The 22,936-nt window shown below is 40.3% G+C and overlaps 2 protein-coding genes across 4 annotated transcripts in view; both read right to left on the bottom strand.

Moving 5' to 3' along the window:
* The window catches only part of LOC114137161 (leukocyte elastase inhibitor-like), a 47,417-nt gene extending 25,584 nt beyond the window's left edge, over positions 1-21,833 (bottom strand). Inside the window, exons 1-9 of one of the 3 annotated variants that reach the window (XM_028005748.1) lie at positions 21,673-21,833; positions 21,028-21,209; positions 20,802-20,942; positions 20,590-20,707; positions 20,257-20,399; positions 19,754-19,831; positions 19,525-19,614; positions 19,262-19,442; positions 18,280-18,986 (exon numbers count right to left, since the gene is read on the bottom strand). In XM_028005748.1, coding sequence (XP_027861549.1) covers positions 18,760-18,986; positions 19,262-19,442; positions 19,525-19,614; positions 19,754-19,831; positions 20,257-20,399; positions 20,590-20,707; positions 20,802-20,942; positions 21,028-21,209; positions 21,673-21,742 — 1,230 coding nt within the window. In that variant the 5' untranslated portion in view covers positions 21,743-21,833 and the 3' untranslated portion in view covers positions 18,280-18,759. Of the gene's footprint in view, positions 1-18,279; positions 18,987-19,261; positions 19,443-19,524; positions 19,615-19,753; positions 19,832-20,256; positions 20,400-20,589; positions 20,708-20,801; positions 20,943-21,027; positions 21,210-21,672 lie in introns of those variants that run through there. The other 2 variants (XM_028005750.1, XM_028005749.1) reach the window with 2 other exon arrangements.
* LOC114137164 (uncharacterized) lies at positions 12,282-16,346 on the bottom strand. Its single transcript, XM_028005755.1, has 2 exons — positions 16,048-16,346; positions 12,282-13,020 (listed from the first exon to the last, which is right to left on the bottom strand). The coding sequence occupies exons 1-2, from the start codon at positions 16,312-16,314 to the stop codon at positions 12,400-12,402; spliced, it is 888 nt and encodes a 295-aa protein (XP_027861556.1). The 5' UTR covers positions 16,315-16,346; the 3' UTR covers positions 12,282-12,399.
* Positions 21,834-22,936: the final 1,103 nt, after the last annotated feature.

The following is a 22,936-nucleotide window of genomic DNA, read 5'->3' as shown; positions in this document are numbered from 1 at the left end:
GGAGTGTTAGTTTAGTTCAGTGGATCCCAAAGATTTTCTGGGCCCCCTTATGGATCACAAGAAAATCCCGTGCCCCCTTGCCTCCCCCGCAATGGCATTGATTGTATTTACCAGTTACAGCAACCTATCAGTCAGGGATGACTCCTGAGAGTTGTTGTAACCTTTGGAATAAGCCGTTATCGAATTCCCGTCCTTGATCATGATGTAGTTTCTCTGGGTACCCAAAACCAGAACTAAAATCTTGAAATGTCTTCAGCTGCTGTCTGTCTGGCAGTGATGGGGAAATGAGGCGTCATGAAGCATTTCGACCCATAGCAAAACTGTATAGATACTGTGTCACTGAATACTGACACCTGCTGGACATTAAAAATCCCTACAGGCAACGTAGTTGACAGACTGATTTGATGACCTAGTCTGTACAATAAGCTTTAAGTCATTGTATTTTATTGTATATTATAAATTGTGTTATGTCATATCTTCACTTAAATTCAAAATATATTTGATATTCTTAGATACAGTCAAATAATGTGAACATGTAGAGGAGTGAATTCCTCACACTTCCCATCTGGACCCCCAGAAAAACCCTCATCATGTAATTCAAGGCTTCCCCCCCCCCCCGGTCTTTATGAAATATTATCGTCATGAAGAGCTAACGCAAATGAAACTGATCTGTTCTTCTATTTCTGTCCTATTTTTTGTCATTTGAAATAACGCTACAACACTGCTAATGCAATCAGCAGTTCAGGTTTCATTCATTATTTCGTAGGAGGATGAAGGAAGCGTCTGGACACGCCCACTTTTCGCACAGAGCAAATAGTTTACCATATTTATCGAGGCAACCAGAGTCTGAACCCAGTTTTAGGGAGCAGTGAACAAGTAAGAGCAGCAGGATGAAGTCGCTTTGGAACAGACTCTCCAGAAGAAAGTCAGAGAGAAACTCCAACAAAGATGTGGACGGTGGGAAAAAAGAGGCAATGGGAGCCAATTTTTATTTTTCACAAACGCTTTAACTGTGATTATTCCTCTCATCAACACTAAATCCTGTATATCTGGAGACATTTGCTTTTTATTTGACAAAGTTAAGAGGGAGGAGCCAAACATTTCAGCTTCCTGAATTAATCTGTTCCCCCTCTAAAGAGCAGAGGGAGAACAGGTTATTTCAGGAAGCTAAAATATTACATATTAAGTATATAAACATATAATATTTATATATATTATAAATAATATATATAAATATTATTTATATATTTATTCATATAAATTATATATATCTAAATAAAATAATAAGTATATATATACATATATACAAAAAAATAATAATAAATTCCCTTCTCACCCACCGCGGGTGGTTCTTATCCTCTGAGCTCGGGTCCTCTACCAGAGGCCTGGGAGCTTGAGGGTCCTGCGCAGTATCTTGGCTGTGTCAAGGACTGCACATTTCTGGACTGAGATGTCTGATGTTGTTCCTGGGATCTGTTGTAGCCATTGGTCCAGTTTGGGGGTGACTGCCCCGAGGGCCCCGATGACCACAGGCACCACTGTGGTCTTCACCTTCCAGGCCCTCTCCAGTTCCTCCCTGAGCCCCTGGTATTTCTCTAGTTTCTCGTGCTCCTTTTTCCTGATGTTGCAGTCGCTTGGTATTGCTACATCTACCACAACGGCTTTCCTCTGTTGTTTATCCACTACGACAATGTCTGGTTGGTTCGCCATTACCATTTTGTCTGTCTGGATCTGGAAGTCCCACAGGATCTTAGCTCTGGCGTTCTCCGCCACCTTTGGGGGTGTTTCCCATTTTGATCTCGGGGTTTCCAGTCCATATTCTGCACAGATGTTTCTGTACACTATGCTATGGAAGCTGGGAGGGTGGTGGCCAAGTGTCAATTTCCTGTGTGTGTGACCAGGTGTGTGTTTGCTGGCTGTGGCAGGTTTGGAGGAAAACGGTTTTAAATTGATCCTCTTAAATAAGTTTGTCCTGATGTGGTGATTTTATACAGGGCCGCATTATAAAAACGGTGGCAGCGTTACCTGGGCGTGTGGTTGTTCCACATACATTTGTCTCTTTTAATCAGATTGAATTGTATGTTGTTGTTTTTTTATATTGCTTATATAACGGTCGTAAAACAGCCGTTATAGAGAGTTTGCTACATGGATCTAAACCTCGATCCACTCCCCAACCCAACCTTATTAAGGATTACGGTGGTATCCTGACGTGTTGTGTTATCTTTTGATAGGAAGTGTTAAAGTTACTCTGTTACATGTACCAGAAATCAGTTTTCATCAGTTTCAAACATTTATTATAGACGTTACCACTTTTCCCCTACTACCCTGTAACTGCCTCCATGCATTGCATGGCAGGCATCTATTATTCTACCCCCAATAAAACGTCTCTTTATTTATTTTTCTTCCATCACCGTTAACGCGGCTAGTACCGCTGCCTGCACCCCCACAAAAGTGGTATCAAAACGTGCGGCTCGATGCCCAGAAGGGAGCTATTACTTTTGTTGGGAATCGGACTTACGATGGCGACGTAAAAAGCGAATAACGATCAAAATTTCCAACTGCCGAAACGCAGAGCGTAACTGACACCAACTGCCGCTCCTTTAGAGCGAGAAGTGAAGAGAATTTTTGACCCCAAAATAATTTTGAAATCGCCGTCACGCCCACAAATATCGCCCAATTGGTATCAAACTGCCTGCTCCGGTAAAATGTTTTTGAAATTTCTCTAGGCCGTACGGTTTTCTGTCACGGTGCTTCAGAGCAAAGTCATGCCACAGGATTTTCTGTCGCTCTCTCAGGCTCTCTCCCATGTATTTCCATATATTTCTCAAAAATTTCAGATCTCGGCACACCATTTCTTTCTCTCATCGCCGTTAATACTGTGAGTGAGGTAGAGATATGAATCACGGGACTATCGGAGACGACAAATAGCCCTCTCATACGCTTCAAACGGTTTTCAAATATGTATTACGGTTCCCGAACGGGAAGGAGTTGTTCCGAATGCTTTTTTTTGTGTCAAACTGGCTGGCTCAAACAGAGAATTGTCTCCCCCTGCATGTCTCACTCAGCTGACAGTTGGCAGAGAGAATTATTTACCATAGCAACGGAACTCAGGAGGCTATTGGCTGCTGGTTAGAACTACAAATACGCATCACTGTAGTTCTAACTATGGTGGAAGACTCAGTTGAAGCAGAGGACTGAACTGGCCTTTAGAACTAATTGCTGCTATGGGCTGTATATAACTGATTTAACTCAGTCACTGTTACACAAGGGATTAGTTTGGAACTTTAAAATGAAGCATACTGAAAATTTCAAAATAAAAGCCTTGAATATTTTTACATCAGGCAATTGCTCTTTTGAGCATTATATAACTGATTCAATCCAATGACTGTTATACATGGGATTAGTTTGGCCCTTTGAAATGAAGCTTAACAAAAATTTCAAAATAAAAGCCTTGACAAGTTTTACATCATGTAATTGCTCTTTTTGGTTTTATGAGACTGGTTTCTCCAAAGCACTGTTACACAATGGAATACTGTGGGCATTTAATATGAAGTTTACTGCAAATTTGAAAATAAAAGCCTCAATATGCCCCTGAGGTTGGTGCACTGCCTTGCAAAAATATTATTCTGCATTATCTTTTTCTCTCAGGTTAGGCAACTGCCTTGCTACGTACTCCCTGGAGTGTCTGAACTCCAGAGCTTGGAGATGACTATCTGATGTTCACTTCTCCATGTCACATGTGTGGCAATATTTCAGGCAGATAAAATATTACATATTAAGTATATATACATATAATATTTATATATATTATAAATAATATGTATAAATACTATTTATATATTTATTCATATAAATTATATATAAAATAATAAGTATATATATACATATATACTGTATATATACTGTATGTATATATATATATTTATATATATAATATTTAGATATATAAATATTATTTATATATTTATTCATATAAATTATATATATATATATACTGTGTATATATATATATAAATTATATATAAAATAATAAGTATATATATACATATATACTGTATATATACTGTATGTATATATATATATATATTTATATATATAATATTTAGATATATAAATATTATTTATATATTTATTCATATAAATTTTATATATATATATAAATAAAATAATAAGTATATATATACTGTATATATATATATATATACATATATATATATATAGATTTATTTATACATATATATATGTATATAAAATAATAAGTATATATATAATATTTATATATAAATATTATTTATATATTTATTCATATATATTATATATATATATTATATATAAAATAATAAGTATATATATACATATATACTGTATATATACTGTATGTTATATATATATATATTTTTTATATTTTATCATATAAGTTTAGATATAATATATAATGGTAGAATAATGTTTATTAAACTGTATAGATATATCTTTTTATATATATATAAGATATTATCTATATAATATTGATATATATATATATATATTATATATATATATATATATATATTATATATATATAATATATATAATATTTAGAGATAGGAATATTGATCTATATATATTATTTATATATTTATTTCAGGTTGTTTTTTTTCGAAAACATTTTTCCGAAAACTGTTTTATTGGTTTGCTATGGCAACGAGTCGGTATGGAAGCCTGACAGATGACATAAAACATAATATAACGACCTGTTTTTCTACATTTTTCTCCTGGACAAATTGCATCATTTGTCATAGAACGTGGCAATATTCAGATCAATCATCAAATAGGATGAAATATTTCATAAAGCATAAAGAGCCAAAGTTTGTTTCAATTTTAAACCACGACTCCTGCTAAGTAAAATTAAATTATGGGCCATTATAAAGAGAAATTGGCTTTTTTCTCTCTTGTTTCTAGAACTGACAGAAACCAAACTATAGATTTATTAGCAGAGATCAAATATATTTTACATATCCAAACATCAGCATCTCAGCTTTAAGCCACATTTTATAGAATCCAATAATAACTGAATAAAGAGTTAACTGCCCCAACCAGACCCAAAAAAGGTTTTGCGTCATTATTATTTGCTATATTAAAGACACATCATATCTTAATTTATTGAATAAGCCTGTCTGGCATTCTCATGTAAGTTTTCTCTTTATTCTTAGCAGTAGAAAAGAAAAGGTCGTCCTGTGACTGTGGGTGCATCAGCACTCTAACCCCCCTTCATTCCCACCAACTTGCAACACAAAGTTACACCCTTAGCCTCAAAACTTCTTTTCCTGAATAGTCAAAATAATCGAGGCACCAAGAGAAAAACTTTGCATCCAATCCAATCATCAATCCATTCATCCAATTATCCAATTGATAGTTGTTACCGTCCCTCATCCTGAGCAGTAAGTAGAGAGGAACAACTCCCTTTTAACAGGAAGACACTCCAGCTTAGAGAGTCTGATCATATTCTATGACCTGTTCAAAATTAAGACCACTAAGAAAACAGAAAATATAGAAACATTAGGACTGGAAGCCATTTTATGAGGCCATGTAAGGAGTGTGTGCTAAAAAGAAACGCATTAAGAATCTGAACTAGATAAGTTCATATTCTTTGTATCTCTAACAGTCAGTGAGTGAGACACAGAGGTCAAATTAAGAGACCAATGAACCAAATCACTTTTTTTCCCGAAGGTAGGAAAAACCGGAGCACCCGGAGAAAACCTATGCATTTACTTTAAAGAGTGTGTCCATTTAAAGAATGTCTCCAGCAGTTAGTGAACGAGAGACAAAGGTCAATTTAAAAGGCACCAATTAACCTAATCACTTTTTTCCAGAAGGTAGGACAAACCGGAGCACCCGGAGAAAACCTTTGCATTTAGTTTTGTACAGGTTAGTACAAGTTATTTATTAAGGACTTAATCTAAAGTTGATTAGATTAAATCAGAAAATTATGGTTTTGGCCAAATTGCAAGAATAAATAAAAGTCTAGTCATCATTAGTTAATGATTGGAACCGTCCGTCCATCCATCCATCCATCCGTCCGTCCATCCATCCCTCCATCCATCCATCCCTCCGTCCATCCATCCGTCCATCCATTCGTCCATCCATCTTCTTTTTCTTCTTCATCTGCTTCGGATCACAGGGTAGCAGCCTATAAGTAAGGAGGAACTGATTCCTTCTCCTCAGCCTCTTGGTCCAGGAGTTCCCAGATCAGTTGCCTTTAACCTCTTAATGAGGGAACTTTAGCGATCTCATCGGGTCACTCTGCCTGGTTGCCCGCTACCTTCTCTCCTCTCAGTTTCCTGGACAACACGTTTCCTACGTGCCGGTGTGAATGATGTGATTTCAGGCTTCATTGTGCTAGGGGGCGCTGGCTTTCTCTGATTGAACTTTTCCTGTGATACCATCTTGTCATCTTTAAAATCTGGCAATAACCTGCCTTCACCCAGAGGCAAAGTTCTCCGACAACGCGCAAACCTTTGGTCAATCGGTGGTAGAAATTTTTCTTGTTTATCGCTTTGCTGTTCAATTATGCTTTCATGTTTAGGTTTTTCCACAGCAATATAATTTTCTACCTTTGCCTCTTCGCTCTTCATGGATTCCTTCAAATCCTCCTGTTCCTTCTGCAAATCCTCGTGTTTCTTCTGCAAATCCTCGTGATTCTTCTTCTCCCTGTAGTATTTGTTCTTACACTGATTCACTTGTTCTGTGAGTGTTTTTATATAATCTTGATCCTGATCCCTGTTTTCTGTTAGTGCCTGTATTTCACCATTTAACGCTTTAATTTCTTCCTTCATCTTTCTCACATCAGATTCAAACCTTTTTTTCTCATTCCTGTCTTCTTGCTGTTGATGTAAAGCTTTGTGGTGTCGTAAGGCTAAGAGCTCAGACTGGTTCTCAGCCTTTTCCTTCAGCAGTTCATTCATCTCTTGTTCTTTCTTCATCATATGGTTTACTAATCTCCTGCGTCTCAGTTTTTCCTCCATAAATGCTGGTCCACATAACGTCAGCTGAGCTAAAAGCTGTTGATCAGGTTTTATTATCACTTTTTCTGCTGGAGGTGTTGAAAATTTCTTCAAAAGAGCTTTCTTTTCTTCCGCTGCTTTGTCCAACTGCATTTCCAGATGCTCTATTTTGCCCTCAAGTCGTGTGGATCTGTCTCTGTGGTGTGTAACCTCCTTCTTCAAAATGCCGATATCGTTCATTTTCTGGAACAGCTCAAACTCCAGTCTCTTCACTTCATCTTGATATCTGTCAATTGTCTTTTGGTCCGCTGTGCATCGAGACTCCACTGCATCTATTCCTTTCGAAATATTATCCACCTCCTGTCTTGATTCCCTCTTGAGTTTAGTTAAAGACGTTTGCAACTCTTTGACTTTCTTTTGGTAGCTATCATTGTCAGCCCTCAACTGATTCCTGTGGGAAATATGGTTCTCGATCTCTCGTTGTAACTTTGGGATTGTCTTCTCTTTCAGGTTCCTGTTTTGTCGGTTAGACTCCTTTAGCTCTTGAGTGAGCGAATCATTATTTTTATTTAGATGCTCAATTTGTTCCTGAGCTATTCCCAACAGTTTTTCCAGTTCATCCTCCCTTCTCAGCATTGCACCTATGTCTTTAATCCTGTGTAACCAATCCAGGACCACGATGACCAATTCATCTCTAGTCAATTGTCTAACTTCCTCTTCGTCTAACATATGAGTTTTAACTGGCGACATGTTGACTGTTCGATCGATGTATCAGAAAAGCTACGAAAAAATTCAATGTTAAATCCACTGTGGAAAAACCAACGTCCGAGCTGCTGCTTGACTTCTGCAAGTTTGATTCAGACGCTGGATATTCAAGGCATCTGTTCCTTATGATGTCATAAGGGACAGATCATTATGTCCCTTATGACATCATAACACTTTGACATCATCAGATTACATTAGTGGAATAATGTCATGTATGCCATGTTGCCAGGCAATAGCAAAGCCAGCTCACTTCCCACCATATTCCTGGGAGGCTTACTGTGTGTAACAGGTGTCACCATTAGGTGGCGCTCCCTCCACAGCCTGAGCCTCCATAAAAGGGAAGCTGGGAGGGTGGTGGCCAAGTGTCAATTTCCTGTGTGTGTGACCAGGTGTGTGTTTGCTGGCTGTGGCAGGTTTGGAGGAAAACGGTTTTAAATTGATCCTCTTAAATAAGTTTGTCCTGATGTGGTGTTTTTATACAGGGCCGCATTATAAAAACGGTGGCAGCGTTACCTGGGCGTGTGGTTGTTCCACATACATTTGTCTCTTTTAATCAGATTGAATTGTATGTTGTTGTTTTTTTATATTGCTTATATAACGGTCGTAAAACAGCCGTTATAGAGAGTTTGCTACATGGATCTAAACCTCGATCCACTCCCCGACCCAACCTTGTTAAGGATTACGGTGGTATCCTGACGTGTTGTGTTATCTTTTGATAGGAAGTGTTAAAGTTACTCTGTTACATGTACCAGAAATCAGTTTTCATCAGTTTCAAACATTTATTATAGACGTTACCACTTTTCCCCTACTACCCTGTAACTGCCTCCATGCATTGCATGGCAGGCATCTATTATTCTACCCCCAATAAAACGTCTCTTTATTTATTTTTCTTCCATCACCGTTAACGCGGCTAGTACCGCTGCCTGCACCCCCACAAAAGTGGTATCAAAACGTGCGGCTCGATGCCCAGAAGGGAGCTATTACTTTTGTTGGGAATCGGACTTACGATGGCGACGTAAAAAGCGAATAACGATCAAAATTTCCAACTGCCGAAACGCAGAGCGTAACTGACACCAACTGCCGCTCCTTTAGAGCGAGAAGTGAAGAGAATTTTTGACCCCAAAATAATTTTGAAATCGCCGTCACGCCCACAAATATCGCCCAATTGGTATCAAACTGCCTGCTCCGGTAAAATGTTTTCGAAATTTCTCTAGGCCGTACGGTTTTCTGTCACGGTGCTTCAGAGCAAAGTCATGCCACAGGATTTTCTGTCGCTCTCTCAGGCTCTCTCCCATGTATTTCCATATATTTCTCAAAAATTTCAGATCTCGGCACACCATTTCTTTCTCTCATCGCCGTTAATACTGTGAGTGAGGTAGAGATATGAACCGCGGGACTATCGGAGACGACAAATAGCCCTCTCATACGCTTCAAACGGTTTTCAAATATGTATTACGGTTCCCGAACGGGAAGGAGTTGTTCCGAATGCTTTTTTTTGTGTCAAACTGGCTGGCTCAAACAGAGAATTGTCTCCCCCTGCTTGTCTCACTCAGCTGACAGTTGGCAGAGAGAATTATTTACCATAGCAACGGAACTCAGGAGGCTATTGGCTGCTGGTTAGAACTACAAATACGCATCACTGTAGTTCTAACTATGGTGGAAGACTCAGTTGAAGCAGAGGACTGAACTGGCCTTTAGAACTACTTGCTGCTATGGGCTGTATATAACTGATTTAACTCAGTCACTGTTACACAAGGGATTAGTTTGGAACTTTAAAATGAAGCATACTGAAAATTTCAAAATAAAAGCCTTGAATATTTTTACATCAGGCAATTGCTCTTTTGAGCATTATATAACTGATTCAATCCAATGACTGTTATACATGGGATTAGTTTGGCCCTTTGAAATGAAGCTTAACAAAAATTTCTAAATAAAAGCCTTGACAATTTTTAGATGAGATTAGATGAGAGGACTACAAATACGCATCACTGTAGTTCTAACTAACACTCAGTTAAAACAGAGGGCTGAGCTGCCATTTAGAGCTACTGGCTGTTTTGGCCAGTAAATAACGGATTTAACCCAAACACTATTAGACATTTTAATTAGTGTGGTCATTTAATATGAAGCTTATGGGTTTTAATTTTTCAAAATAAAAGCCTCAATATCTCCCTCATGTTAATGCACCGACATAGGCGGTGCAATAATATTAGCATGCATTATATTTTTCTCTCAGGTTAGGGAACTGCCTTGCGCGTTACAGACAACATTCTAATGATATCCCACATGCTATTGACAGCATTTAGAGAAAGATATGTTCAGCCTGCTTTGATCAGAAAAACTAACTGCTTCAAACAGAATCCTGTCTCTCCCTCTCTGTCTCATTCACATGACAGCTGAGCTGCTCTTTAGAACTACAATGACTGAAGGTTAGAACTACAACATGGTGGACACTCAGTGCCTACAAAAGAGGTCTGAGCTGAATGTCAGAACTACAAACATGGTGGAACTGTCAGTTACTACAGAGGAGGACTGAGCTGGCCTATAGAACTACTTGTGTTTTGGGCTTTTTATAACTCATTTTACCCAATCATTGTTACACATGGGTTTAGTGTGGCAATTTAAAATTAAGCTTAATGAAATTTTCAAAATAAAAGCCTTGACCATTTTTACATCAGGTATTTGCTCTTTTGAGCATTATATAACTGATTTAACTAAATGACTATTAGACATGGGATTAGTTTGGCCCTTTGAAATGAAGCATACTGAAAATTTCAAAATAAAAGCCTTGAATATTTTTACATCAGGTAATTGCTCTTTTGAGCATTATATAACTGATTTAACCCAATGACTGTTAGACATGGGTTTATTGTGGCAATAAAAATTAAGCTTAATGAACATTTCAAAATAAAAGCCTTGACAATTTTTACATCATGTAATTGCTCTTTTTGGTTTTATGTGACTGGTTTCTCCAAAGCACTGTTACACAATGGAATACTGTGGGCATTTAATATGAAGTTTACTGCAAATTTGAAAATAAAAGCCTCAATATGCCCCTGAGGTTAGTGCACTGCCTTGCAAAAATATTATTCTGCATTATCTTTTTCTCTCAGGTTAGGCAACTGCCTTGCTGCGCAAGGCAGTTCATTAGCATTAGCATTTTAGCTTTAATAAGCTGTTAGCTATTTATTTGACTTATTAGCCATGTTTAGTATACTGCATGGAGTAAGTCCATTATAGAAAACATCCTAGTGATGTCCCACATGCTACTGACAGCAATCACGCTAACATTAGCATTTTTGCTCATTTTAGCTAATACACTTACTTTATCATACTGACCGGTGCAAGTCCATGTTAGTAAACATTCTTGTCAATCTCCTCATGCTATTGATTACGTTGCAGCTTTCTTTAGCATTGATGCTAATTTCTAGCATCAGAACGCTGGGTCCAAACCGACGGGCACACTTTGGCAGGCCCCGGTTACATTTCTTCAGGAATTTTCTAGTTGATTCTACTGTAGCTTAAGCTAGATCTAGTCATCTAAATACGCCCATATTAAATTATAGAACTAATAATATGATTGCATTTTTCAGAGTTATTACAATCCAAAGAAATTAGTAGCCTTAAAATTTCACTGCACTTGAGAAATAGTTTTCTTTTTATGTAAATCTGTAAGATTTAAATTGATTGTCGAATTGTTTTGATTTGGCCCATGGATGCTGTCACAGCTGGTAGAGGCTGATGTTGTTTATTGAAGTAGATGGAATATGGTTGTTTTGGAGCACAGGAGGACACATGGACATGAATGCACAAAGGAATGTTCAATGGATGATTTTGACAATTTGTAATAAAGAAACAGAGTTTGGGGAAGAAGACAGCGGTCCTTCTTTCGTTCGCTAAAGCTGTTCTTGTTTACAGGCTTCCCACTCGGAAGAAAGGAGAAGCAGAGACAAAACAAGACAAACATCAATTGTTACAACTGTTTCAACACTAACAGCACCAAATGTGACCAGTAGGGGGGGATCTTTTTAAACGAGATGCACCAGAACACAGAATAGTCCACAATATTTTTATTAAACAATTTCATTAAAACATTTCTCTTTTTAAAAACATGGCTTCAGGCTTACTACTCGGTCCCTGGAAAGAAAAGGGATCATGTGAAATAAAGGACAATTTAAATTATTTTTTTTTAAAAATGCAATGCAAAAGAAAACAAATGAGTAAATCAAAACGAAAGAAAGCATACGCATTAGTAATTTCAATAATAAGCAAAACAAACCGTAAAATAAAACACAGGCACTTCAACCGGTGGAACAAACTGTCGTTGTCCAATTTCAAAAGCCTCTCGATGGGGCCAGAGGAGTCCTGCCCCGCTCGCTCAGCCTGTCCAAGCAGCAACAGGTTTCCTTCAGAGCGGCCCAAACAAACACAGAGCTCTGTATAAACAGTTATACAGAGCTTTTCAAAAAATTTTCCAGTTCATCAATTTATACTAAAAGGAGCTAAGAACAAGAGTATAAAACATAAAATCTCTGTGTGTTAAAAGTTGAGCAGGACCGGGGTGACTCCTTCCAAAGTCTGGAGCCTTCCCGACCTTCCAAACAGCGCTGGTGCTCAGAGGGGAAACCTGCCCTGAAGCTCCTTCCCTCCTGCCTCACCCGGAGAGCCAGGCCGCCGCTGCTTGGACCTCTGCTCGTGGAGCGCCGGCTCCTTCGTCCACGGAGGCGCAGGCGATTCTTCTTGGTGGCTGTGTCCTTGGCGCGCCACCTGCAGCCCTTGATGTTTTCCTTTTTGCTGCCGCCATCCGGATCACAGCCACAGGGGGCATCTGCCTGCGCCTGCTCACCAGCAAGTTTCTGGAGGTCAAAATGGCGTCTTTTATGGTGGCTAGGGTGAGCCACATCTCAGCAAAGTCCTTTTTCTTTATTTTCTGCTGGCTCACCCCGTACAGCACTAGCTGTGGTTTGAGGACCTCCCTTGCTGGCAAGTGTGGGAATTGCAAGGAGCCGGCCTTCGCCCACAGGTCCACAGCAGCGCTGCACTCCCACAGCAGGTGCCTTACCGACTCCGGCACGCCACAACCGGGTCGGGGGCAGATGGACGTTGCAGACATGCCGCGGGAGTGCATAACAGCTCTGACCGGCAGGATCCCATGAGCCACCATCCATGACAGGTCCTGGAGTCTGTTTGGAAGGACGGGATGGCTCACGTTGCGCCAAACGGTGGAGGCGTCTCCGTACAGGAGGCCGCGCACTGGAGTCACTGGTTCCCAGTCCTGCACAACAGAAATAATAAAACGATGATTTGTTAAAATCTTGCTCTCCTTTCCTTCCAGTTTAAAATGTTCTAAAAAGTTCCGTATAAAAACATATGCAGGAGGAAGGTTAAAAGCTACTGGAGTTCTAAAATCACTTTTTATCATTTTTAATTTTCTAAGATAGGACCCGCACCAGAATCTGGTCATCGTGTTTGTTTTGTTATTGCTGGAAAGGTTCATTGCTTGTTTCAGGTGGGTACTCGTATAATGGCTGCCTAAAAACAAGTGAAGGTCTGGGACTCCTTTTCCTCCTTTTTCTTTGGGTTTGTACATGATTTCTCTTTTTAACCTTTCCCATTTGGAGTTCCATATGAAATAAAAAATGGCTCGTTGTAATTCTAAAAGCACTCTCTTAGGAGGTAAAATCACGGCTTTAACTATTAAAATCTTTCCTTCTATTGTGAGGTTCCTCATCCCCCAGAATCCCAGTCGCTGTTTTACTCTTCTTGTTATTTCAATCCAGTTCGTCTTTCCTTCTCCATGTTTGTCAAATTTTACTCCCAGTATTTTTTGTTCTTCTTCCGTTACTTGAAACTGACATCCTAATTTTTCATTCTCTTTCCATGGTCCATAAAATTGTGCTTTTGTTTTTTCTTTGTTTAATTTTGACCCTGATGCTTTCCCAAACCAATCGGTTAATTGAAAAATCCTATGTATTGATAAAAGATCTGTACATAAAATGTTAAAATCATCCATGTATAAAAGACATTTCGCTACCTGCCCTCCACTCCCCGGTATCGTTACACCTAAAATCTGTGGGTCCTTCTCAAGATCTGCGCCAGCAGCTCGACGCAGGCCACATAGAGAAGGGCGGATAACGGACAACCCTGACGGACACCGCAGTTCACTTTCACTGCTTTTGTCAGAAACCCGTTAACCATAAATCTGCTGGAGATGTCTCGGTACAGCAGTCCCACCCACGCTACAAACCTCCCAGGAAAACCCATTTTTTGCAGTACCTGGAACAGATACTGGTGCGAGACCCGATCAAAAGCTTTCTCAAAATCTAGATTTAGGACTATCAGCCGAATGTTTCTGTCTCTCGCAAAACAGATGGTGTCTCGGATCAGTACCAGGCTGTCTGTGATCCTCCTTCCCGGGACGGCGCAGGCTTGATCCGGGGGGATTAGATCCCCCAACACTCGACGCATCCTGGCTGCTAAAAGTCTACTAAAAATCTTACAATCAACGTTTAAAAGGGTAATCGGTCTCCAGTTTTTAAGATCTGTCTTGTCTTTGTCTTTATATAAAAGTGTAACTATTCCTGTTCTAAAACTATCAGGGAGTGTGTCTAGTTTGCTAAAATCAGTAAAAACAGTAAGTAAATCCGGTGCTAAAATATCGTAAAAGGTTAAATAAAATTCTACAGGGAGTCCGTCTGAGCCTGGAGATTTTCCTCTTTTAAAACTTTTCAAAGACTGTAAAAGCTCTAAAAGGGTAAAATCCTGCTCTAAAAAACTGCTGTCTTCTATACTTTTCTCAAGGAAATTCAAAGTTTCTTTTATATTTTTTCCTTTTACCATTTTTTCTGAGTACAAATCACTATAGTATTTTTCAATTACTTTTTTCTTTTCTTCTATGTTAGAAACAATGTTTCCATTTTCTGACTTTAAATCAGAAATAAAACTTGGGTTGTTTATAATTTTCTTAAAAAAGTATCTGTTACATTTTTCTCCTTCTTCTATTTCTCTCTCTCTGCTTCTTAATATTACTCCCTTACTCTTTATTTCTGCTAAAATGCTCATTTCTTTTTTTACTTCTCTTATTTCTTTATTAAAATCCATTCCCTTTTGATTTAGAAAATAATATCTTTGTAATCTTTTCTGCAGCCCCATCATGCATCTCTGTTCTTTCCTCTTTTTATTTTTCCCTGCTTGTCTAAAGAAAGTCTGGGTCCTACCTTTCACCATCTCCCACCACTGTGCTCGTGTTTCGTACAGGTCTTGGAGGGTCTGCCACTCGTGGTACCGCTCCCGGTACTGGCCGACCAGAACCTGGTCTTCCAGCAGGGAGCGGTTGAGTTTCCACAGACCTCTCCCGGTCGTCGCACCTGAAGGAAGTGAAAGCGTGCAGGACAGAAGGAGGTGATCAGAAAAGAAAGCCGGTGACAATCTAGCATCAGTTGGGGCGCAATCCCTGATGAAGAAATAATCAATGCGAGAGGCCATAGAGCCGTCACCACTGACCCAGGTGTGGCCCTCCTCTCCAGGATGCATAGTTCTAAAACAGTCCACTAGTTTAAAATCCCTAACGATTCTCTGTAATAAAAGTGATGTTTTGTCTACCTTAAAATCCTGTCTATTTCTTTTCCTATCTTTTCTAGATAAAATGCAATTAAAATCCCCCCCCAATTATTAAAGGTTTTGTTCCCAGCATGTGGGGCTGCAGTTCCTCTAAAAAGTCATACCTGTCGTGTTTGTCATTAAAGCCATAAATATTTAAGAGGTTAAAATCCTGTCCGTTAAAAGTCAGATTTGCTAAAAGTGCTCGTCCCTCTCTCACCACGGTGCTCCCCTTCACCAAGATGTGCGGGTTGTTTATTAAAATGGCCACGCCGTCATTTTTATTTTCATTTGAGCCGCTCCATATAGACGGCCGTGGCCACAAGTCCTGCCACCGGGTGTAATTCTTTAAAAACGGGAGTGAACATTCTTGTAGTAAAAACACATCTGACTGTACGGAGGTTAAAAAGGATAAAACACTCTGGGCTCTAACTCGCGACTTCACACTTCTAACATTGATGGTTGAGAAGGTGAGAGTCATGAGTATGATGGCTAAAATTAAGTACGACATTTTAAAGGATTAAAAACAAGATAATACTAAATTAAACCCATGCTAAAAAACGGGCGGTTATTTAAAACAACGGCGGGTTCAGAGACTGTCCTGTGAACAGAGCTCTTCCTTCCCACATGGTGGTGCAGGTCGGGTTGGAGCTCCATTCCCCCTTCGGACTCTCGGTGTCGGCCGTCTTTCTAAAGCCGTTACCTTGTTTGGGTCCTCCGGGGTTGATTGGTGAGCAAAATCTAGGAACGAGGCCTCATTGGATGAGCCAGCGAGGAAGGCTCTGGATTCCTCTCCGAAAGAACCGAAGAGTTCCTCCAGCCTTCCTCTCTTCCCTACCTTGGGGGTAAGGTCGGGAGGTGACTCAGATGCCGGCCTCTTAGCCAGCTGGGCGTCGGGGAGGGGGGCATCATCGCTGCTGTCCGTCTGTTCTTCCTCAGAGTCCGAGCTAGCTCCGCCTTCGGTTAGCATCTCCCCCCCCTCACTGGATGTTTCGGTCTGGGGGGGGGGGGCGTTCCTTCCCCTCCCCGCTTCCCGCCCTCTCCTCCTCTCCTCCAATCAGAGGACCTGGTGGGAGATTTGAATTTTTCGACCCAGCTGCGTCCACTTGCTCATTAACCGTTTCCGTTAGCGTCTCTTTTCCTTTTTTCAATTTATTCGCAAACGATTTTGGACAGTCTCTGAACAAATGATCCTGTCCACCACACAAATTACATTTCTGCCCGTTCGTACATTCATCAAACGTGTGTCCCACTTCTCGACATTTACCACAGAAGACTTTTTCACAAGTTTCGGCCAGATGACCATGCTCGCTGCACTTCCGACACAGTTTGGGTTGGCCTTGATAGTGAATGTAGCCCCTGTTCTCCCCCAGGACTATCATTGAGGGGAGATGCTTCAGGCCCTGGAAGCCTTGGGGGTCTTCCCATTGTTTAATGGGGACCCGCCAAGCACAGTTCCAGATGCCGTCCACATCCCGCACCTTCATAGCCTGGCCTCTCACAGTGCAGTATCTACCCAGCCACATACAGATATCCTCAGCACAGTCTCATTGAACATCCTGACAATCACCGTTTTCAGGGAGTTGTCAGTCAGTTTCTCGACGTCAAAAGCTGAAAACTGGGTCTTAGCATTTTCAAACCGTGTCCAAAAATCCTTGAGAAGTGCGGCAGAGCAAAAACTTACGTCATATCCCTTATTGAAAGGCAGGGTAAGGATACAATTCAGGTCATCTGGCCGAAACTTCAGCACCTGTTGAATAAGCTTCCTGGAAAAGTCAAATCTCGTTATTCTATTTTCTTCTTCTCTTTCCTTAAATAAAAAACGAACACTGTGGTGCCTCCGCATGCCGGCATGGCTAGCCGCCATGGTGGAGGCACCACCAGTTAAAGGTTTAAAACCTTTACTAAAACCAATAAATAGTTAAGAAACACCAATAAATACAAATAAAAGGTAAAAGATATTTTCCACTACTTAGTGGTCAATATCTTAACCGGGGACAAAATTTACTGAACCTCTAAATCAGTGGCAACAGCCAAGTCACAAAGACTACCGCTATCACCACCCAAAGGAGGGGACCGCTGTCTGAGCCAAAAGGCCGAGAAGCGATTCATTGACTGAATGAGAAGTTTGTTTGTTTTTCTCAGTCAGAGATCCGACTTTAAGCTTCACGGATTTATTTTTTACGATATGTTCAATGATATGTATGGAAACAAAGGGTTGATCAGGTGTTAAGGTCCTGAATCTGTATCCAGTAACACACAGCTTGTTGTTTTGGGACTGATGGAGAAACCGCTCCATCAGCGGTTCCTTTGACGCATATGAAATACAAATGGATGATGGAAGTCGGGACAGACAGTGATGGGCGGATTAATCAGCATCTCCAAGCTCTGGAGTGTCTGAACTCCAGAGCTTGGAGATGACTATCTGATTTTCACTTCTCCATGTCACGTGTGTGCAAGAGGGAAGCTGACCTGTGTTTGTCTTTAAATTTTACAACCTTGACCCTTAACCACATCGTTTGGTTTGATTTCAAAATGTCTCCCAGTGATGAAGCCTAGAAGATCTGCAAGACCACATAGACACACATCAGACTTTAGACAAGGCGAATCTCCTTCAAATTGCCAAGTAATGACACTCTAATAATGTACGACTGATGCAATATGCCTGTGCACTTTTAACCATTCAGGTGTTTTGGGAGCTTTTTCTTATATTTGACAGTTTTCAATTTCTGCTGTTTGTATTATTAAGTAATAACACTTGAACTTTTCCTTAATGTCAAAATTGATCTTGAATATCAATGAGTTGAAAAAATACAGAGGCTTACACACAGTCAGGTGTAAAATTATTTACACTCTTTTTTTTTCATTGTCCAAAACGAAAAAAATATAGTCACTTCTCTTGATAGTGACTATCAAGAGAAGACACTCCAGAGCATGATACTGCCACCACCATCTTTTATTAAGGCTACAGTGTTGTTTCAGTGAAGGTCAGATACACGACATGAGGAAAATGTCAAGAAGATCCCAGAAGAAAAGCTGAACTTCATTTCAGGTTGATCAGACTCACTGCGATTGATGGTATTTGAACTCCAGAAAACTGATCGCTAAAACTGACTTGAAAGGTTTTAGATTTAAACGTACAAGTTTATGATGTGCAATGAGATCATTACAGCTTTTTGTTTTGTCTTCAGTCTAAAACAATATTTTCCATTCAAATTCATTGCAATTTTTTTGAACATGAGTTTGAAGAAATGTAAGAGCCGCGACACATGTATGTATGTATGCCATGTCTTAACTACGTATCTGCATGATAATAATATTTGATCAACTAGATTGACCTTTACTGCCCTCTGTATGATTTGTTAATAAAGATCTGCTGCGTTACATCCAAGCTTTCATCTTGCAGACACAAATTTCACTCAGGGCAACAGAAACGTCCAGCAAAGAGAACGGTCAGGGTGAGGTTATGGCGGATGAAGAAGAGGAAGGGGTGATCTGCAGTGAAGATTGATGGTTTTCTATAACAACATGGTACTAATTTTCCAGAAGTAGCAGCAGCAGCTTCAGTTCCCTCCTCGTTCACGTCCACAAAAGCTTTGTGGGAGACTTTGGACAGAACGAGCTCCTTATTGCCAGACATACCTGTAACAGGTAAGAAAAGACACATTACATAATTATACAACATATCATTAAAATAAATATCAGTTTTCATTAATAAGAGTTTGGTTATGTGACTGCATCTTCCTCCTTATTTCATGTCATTTCTAGTTTTCCTCCAGAGAGGACGGATCAATAAACTGTTGCCTGGATCTAACATAGGTCAAAGGTCATCACTGCAGCATCTGAGCACAGCTGGTTGTTCTGACATTCAACCAAACAACATCTGAAACGTCTCAGTCTCCTTCCACATGTCTCACCAGAGAAGTCACACTTTGTCTGGTCAAAAGCGTCCACCATGCCCATGCTGCTCAGGACTTCATTCAGGTCATACGTCTCCTCCAGCTTGAATCGAGGAAGCTTCACCTGGACCTTACGGCGTTTCATCTTGTCTGGATGAGTCCACTCCATGAATTTCTCATAGGTCAGAAGTTTCTCCAGCTGGTTGGACAATATATGAATCATCAGATGTGTCAAGGTGACGACAGAGATGAATTCATCTGTGAGACTGAGAGAGTCCTACCTTCTCCAGACCTGTTGTATCGTCCTCTATGTCTTTAGGTAAAATGATGAGCATGCTCAGTTCCTTCCCTTTGTAAGGCATCTCCAGGATCTGTCCAGCAGAAACATTTCAGACGTTACAGCAAAGAAAAACACTTAATATGTACAGGAATCACAGTCAATATTTACCTGAAATCTGATGAATCTATTGCTGACTATAATACCTGACTGATAACCATGTGATTCATTACCTGACAGTTGACTTCATCAATGACGGTGAAGGGGAAATCATCTTCCTGAAACATCATCTGTACTGATTTTGTTGTGTTCTTAAGACAGTTAAAGACACATAAAGCAATTTTTTAAACTACTTAAGACAGTGGTTCGCAAAATAAATACACTTTAAATAATAATAATAAAAAAACAACAACTAATGTTCTTGTGCAGGTTTGTATTAGTGTACTAATGGAGAAGTTTATATGCAAATGCAAAATGTATATAATTGTGAATAGCAAAGTAAGTGTTCAAGCTTGTAATTGTAATCAGTTTCATTTTCAATACTGTCTTCCTATTTATATCAGAAAAATGACGTCCTGCAGCCATTTCTTTGCATTTTTATGGCAAATGCAAAATATGTACAGTGGTATAAACAACATAGAGACAAAAACAAGGCTATGTAACTAAAAGAGAAGCAAATGTTTCTTTAATGAATTCAAACCCAGCTTGCTGTAAGAAACTGTTTATGTTCTGTCACCTTGTTGAGTCTAAACTGATCCTCTGCAGTATCAAATTTAAAGAATTGTTCGTCCCAGGCAGCTTTAAAGTAGATGGCATTAACCAGAACCAGCCTGGTCAAGTCGTCCACTTCGCCCTCAGCCACAATATCCTTGATTTTACCTGGTGACAACATGGAGGCAACTTGGATCAGAACCAACACCAGAGAGACTGAAGCTTTTAGCAGCATGACAATAACACACTGTTCCACTAGATGGCGCTCTTGATCCTTAGAGTTCATCGTCAGTATTGTGCGACCTAGTTGAGGTCATGTGATGAACTGATGGTGTGTGTGTCAGTGTGTGTGATCCACCTTGTGTCTGTTCCTCCACCCAGTTGTTGATCTTGACCCTGGCTTCCTCACTGCTGGTTCTGAAGTCCACAGCCTCCAACTCTGAGTCGTAGTGAGTTTTTGTTTGGGTTAAAAACTCCTGGAAGAACAAACAGCATCATTGAATTCATCCTGGAAACATTCCCTATCTATGGTCTAAGTGCTCATGAAAATGTCCACTAACACCAGTTTACCTGCAGAAAGTTGTAGGATTTCTCGCCATACAGTCTGTTGGCAACACTGAGAGCAAATTGAGATGCTGGTTTGTTGATCTCACTCAGCAGTTTGGCAAACAGAGTGTGGACATCATCCTGACAACCCTGGATTTTCAAGCACTGTGGACAAAATGTTTGACATTATTCCAGTTGTGTCCCACCACATCCTCTGTTCAGCCGTGTCTTGTTCGATGTGTAGCATCACCTCTGATATCTGAGTGGCTGTGTCTCCTCTGGCTCCCAGCATCACCATAGCCAGAGCTGAAGAGATGCTGAAAGGAGAGAAGAAGATGTTTGCAGTCTTCTTGTCCTCACTCAGCTTTCTGAGCAGAGCCAGAGAGAAGGTGGTGTTGGGCTCGGAGAGAGGAATGGAGGAGGCCATTGTTTCTAAAAAGAAGGAAGTAAAAACATTTTCTTATTAGTCGCCCCAATCAGATGCAACCTTAAGCCTACATTCATAGTAGTGCTGCTCTGTTTCGTTCTCCTTAGAAACCTTGAACAGGTCATTGCTTAAAAAAATAAATGTTTAACCTCTTAAGTTATATAACAATTATGGTTCTATCAATAATCATATATTTGTAATAGATGCTATGGACACGTTTTACACACCAGCTTCCCATCAGCCAGGTTTTTGTATAAGTGTAACTGCAATGACCAATGCTCTCTCTACATGTTTAGATCAAAGTCTCTCGTGGGGTCCATCAGAGGAAGTGTCGCGGTTGTTCCACTCGACCCATCCCGGGACTCCATCTCGGTTCAAACTGCCTGTCTGTACACAAACTCTGAGGACCGTCCTTTCCCTTGTTTTGCTTCCAGACGCAAGACGAACAGAACAGTTTTGTTTACGTGCCTTTTTCTCCGACCGACGTTTCTTCCTCGTTCGCATCATTGGAGGGAAAACGACAAACAGAGTTGAACATTATTGCTGCTGCAGCTCGAATACAAACACACCCAAAACTCAGCTCAGACGCAGCGGCTCGCTGCTCCGACAGCTGCTGTGTAGTGACGTCATTCTGACTTGGCCGTCCCGTAATCGTGGGAATTTCGGCTCTTTTCAGAGAGCCGGCTCTCGTGGCTCGGCTCCCAAAGAACGCGCGCGTGGGTTTTTGCTGAAGAGATGAACTCACCTGAAAACAAAGTTCTCTCTCTTCTACTCTCTGCCTCCACCTCTCATGTGATGTGTTTGCTGCTCCGCTGTTTGTCCCCTGATAATGAAGAGCCGGCTCCCGTCGTTCACTTCAGAGAGCCGACTGTAAGAGCCAAATCATTCGCGACCGACCCAAAAAATGACTCATTTTCCCTGACAAGACGTCATGTTTCTGGTGAATTACTGATTAGATCTGCTTATGACATGAGCAACAGAAGTTTATTAAAATTTAGATTGTAATAGTATAACACTCTCCTGTCTACTTGAGTAGCACACAGTGGTGAAGTGTTGGCAGCTCCAGTATTCTAGGTGCTCTGCTGGATGACACCCAGCCGCTTTAGAGACGATTGAACTGCAGGCCAGCCACAGCCTGACCTGGACTTCATCAGAAAACTACAGGCCAAACCAGCAACTATCACAGAATGGTATAGAGAAGTATTTAGGGTCCTCCCTCATGAAAGGATTAGTGCAGTTAAGGCTAATGAGAAACATTTCGGTCTCCTGTGCGTGGCTATTTACCTAAAGAGTTGATGCAACTTGTGATGAGAGGTCAGGATCCTATAAAGTGGAAAGTCTCACCAGGTCTTAACGAAAGAACATCCTACTTTTGATTTACAAAGCATTTTTCTTCTTTCTTTTATCACCCGGCTAGCTATGATTGCGTTGCTGCCAGGCTTTCAATATGTCTGTAAATGTTTGGTGACCACGGAAGACGTGATTTGACATGAATGTGACATTGTACGGAGGCAATTTTGTGGTTGTTGTTTGTTTCTGTTTCTCTTTCCTATAATCTACTCATGTAAGGTGATAGATAGGCAGCACAGTGCACAATTTCCTGTCCTTTTCTCTGCTTGTGAAAACACAAAACTAATAAAAAGGTTTAAATAGAAAGAAAGAAAAAACAAACAAACTAGGATGTCCTGAGCGCGTCATCGTGAAAAAGGGAAGTTATCCCGGATTCATGCTG

Source organism: Xiphophorus couchianus, chromosome 21 (genome assembly GCF_001444195.1).
Source record: "Xiphophorus couchianus chromosome 21, X_couchianus-1.0, whole genome shotgun sequence".
In the NCBI taxonomy this organism is placed as follows: domain Eukaryota; kingdom Metazoa; phylum Chordata; class Actinopteri; order Cyprinodontiformes; family Poeciliidae; genus Xiphophorus; species Xiphophorus couchianus.
The sequence above is the reverse complement of the archived record's forward strand: the minus strand, read 5'-3'. Positions and strand labels throughout refer to the sequence as shown.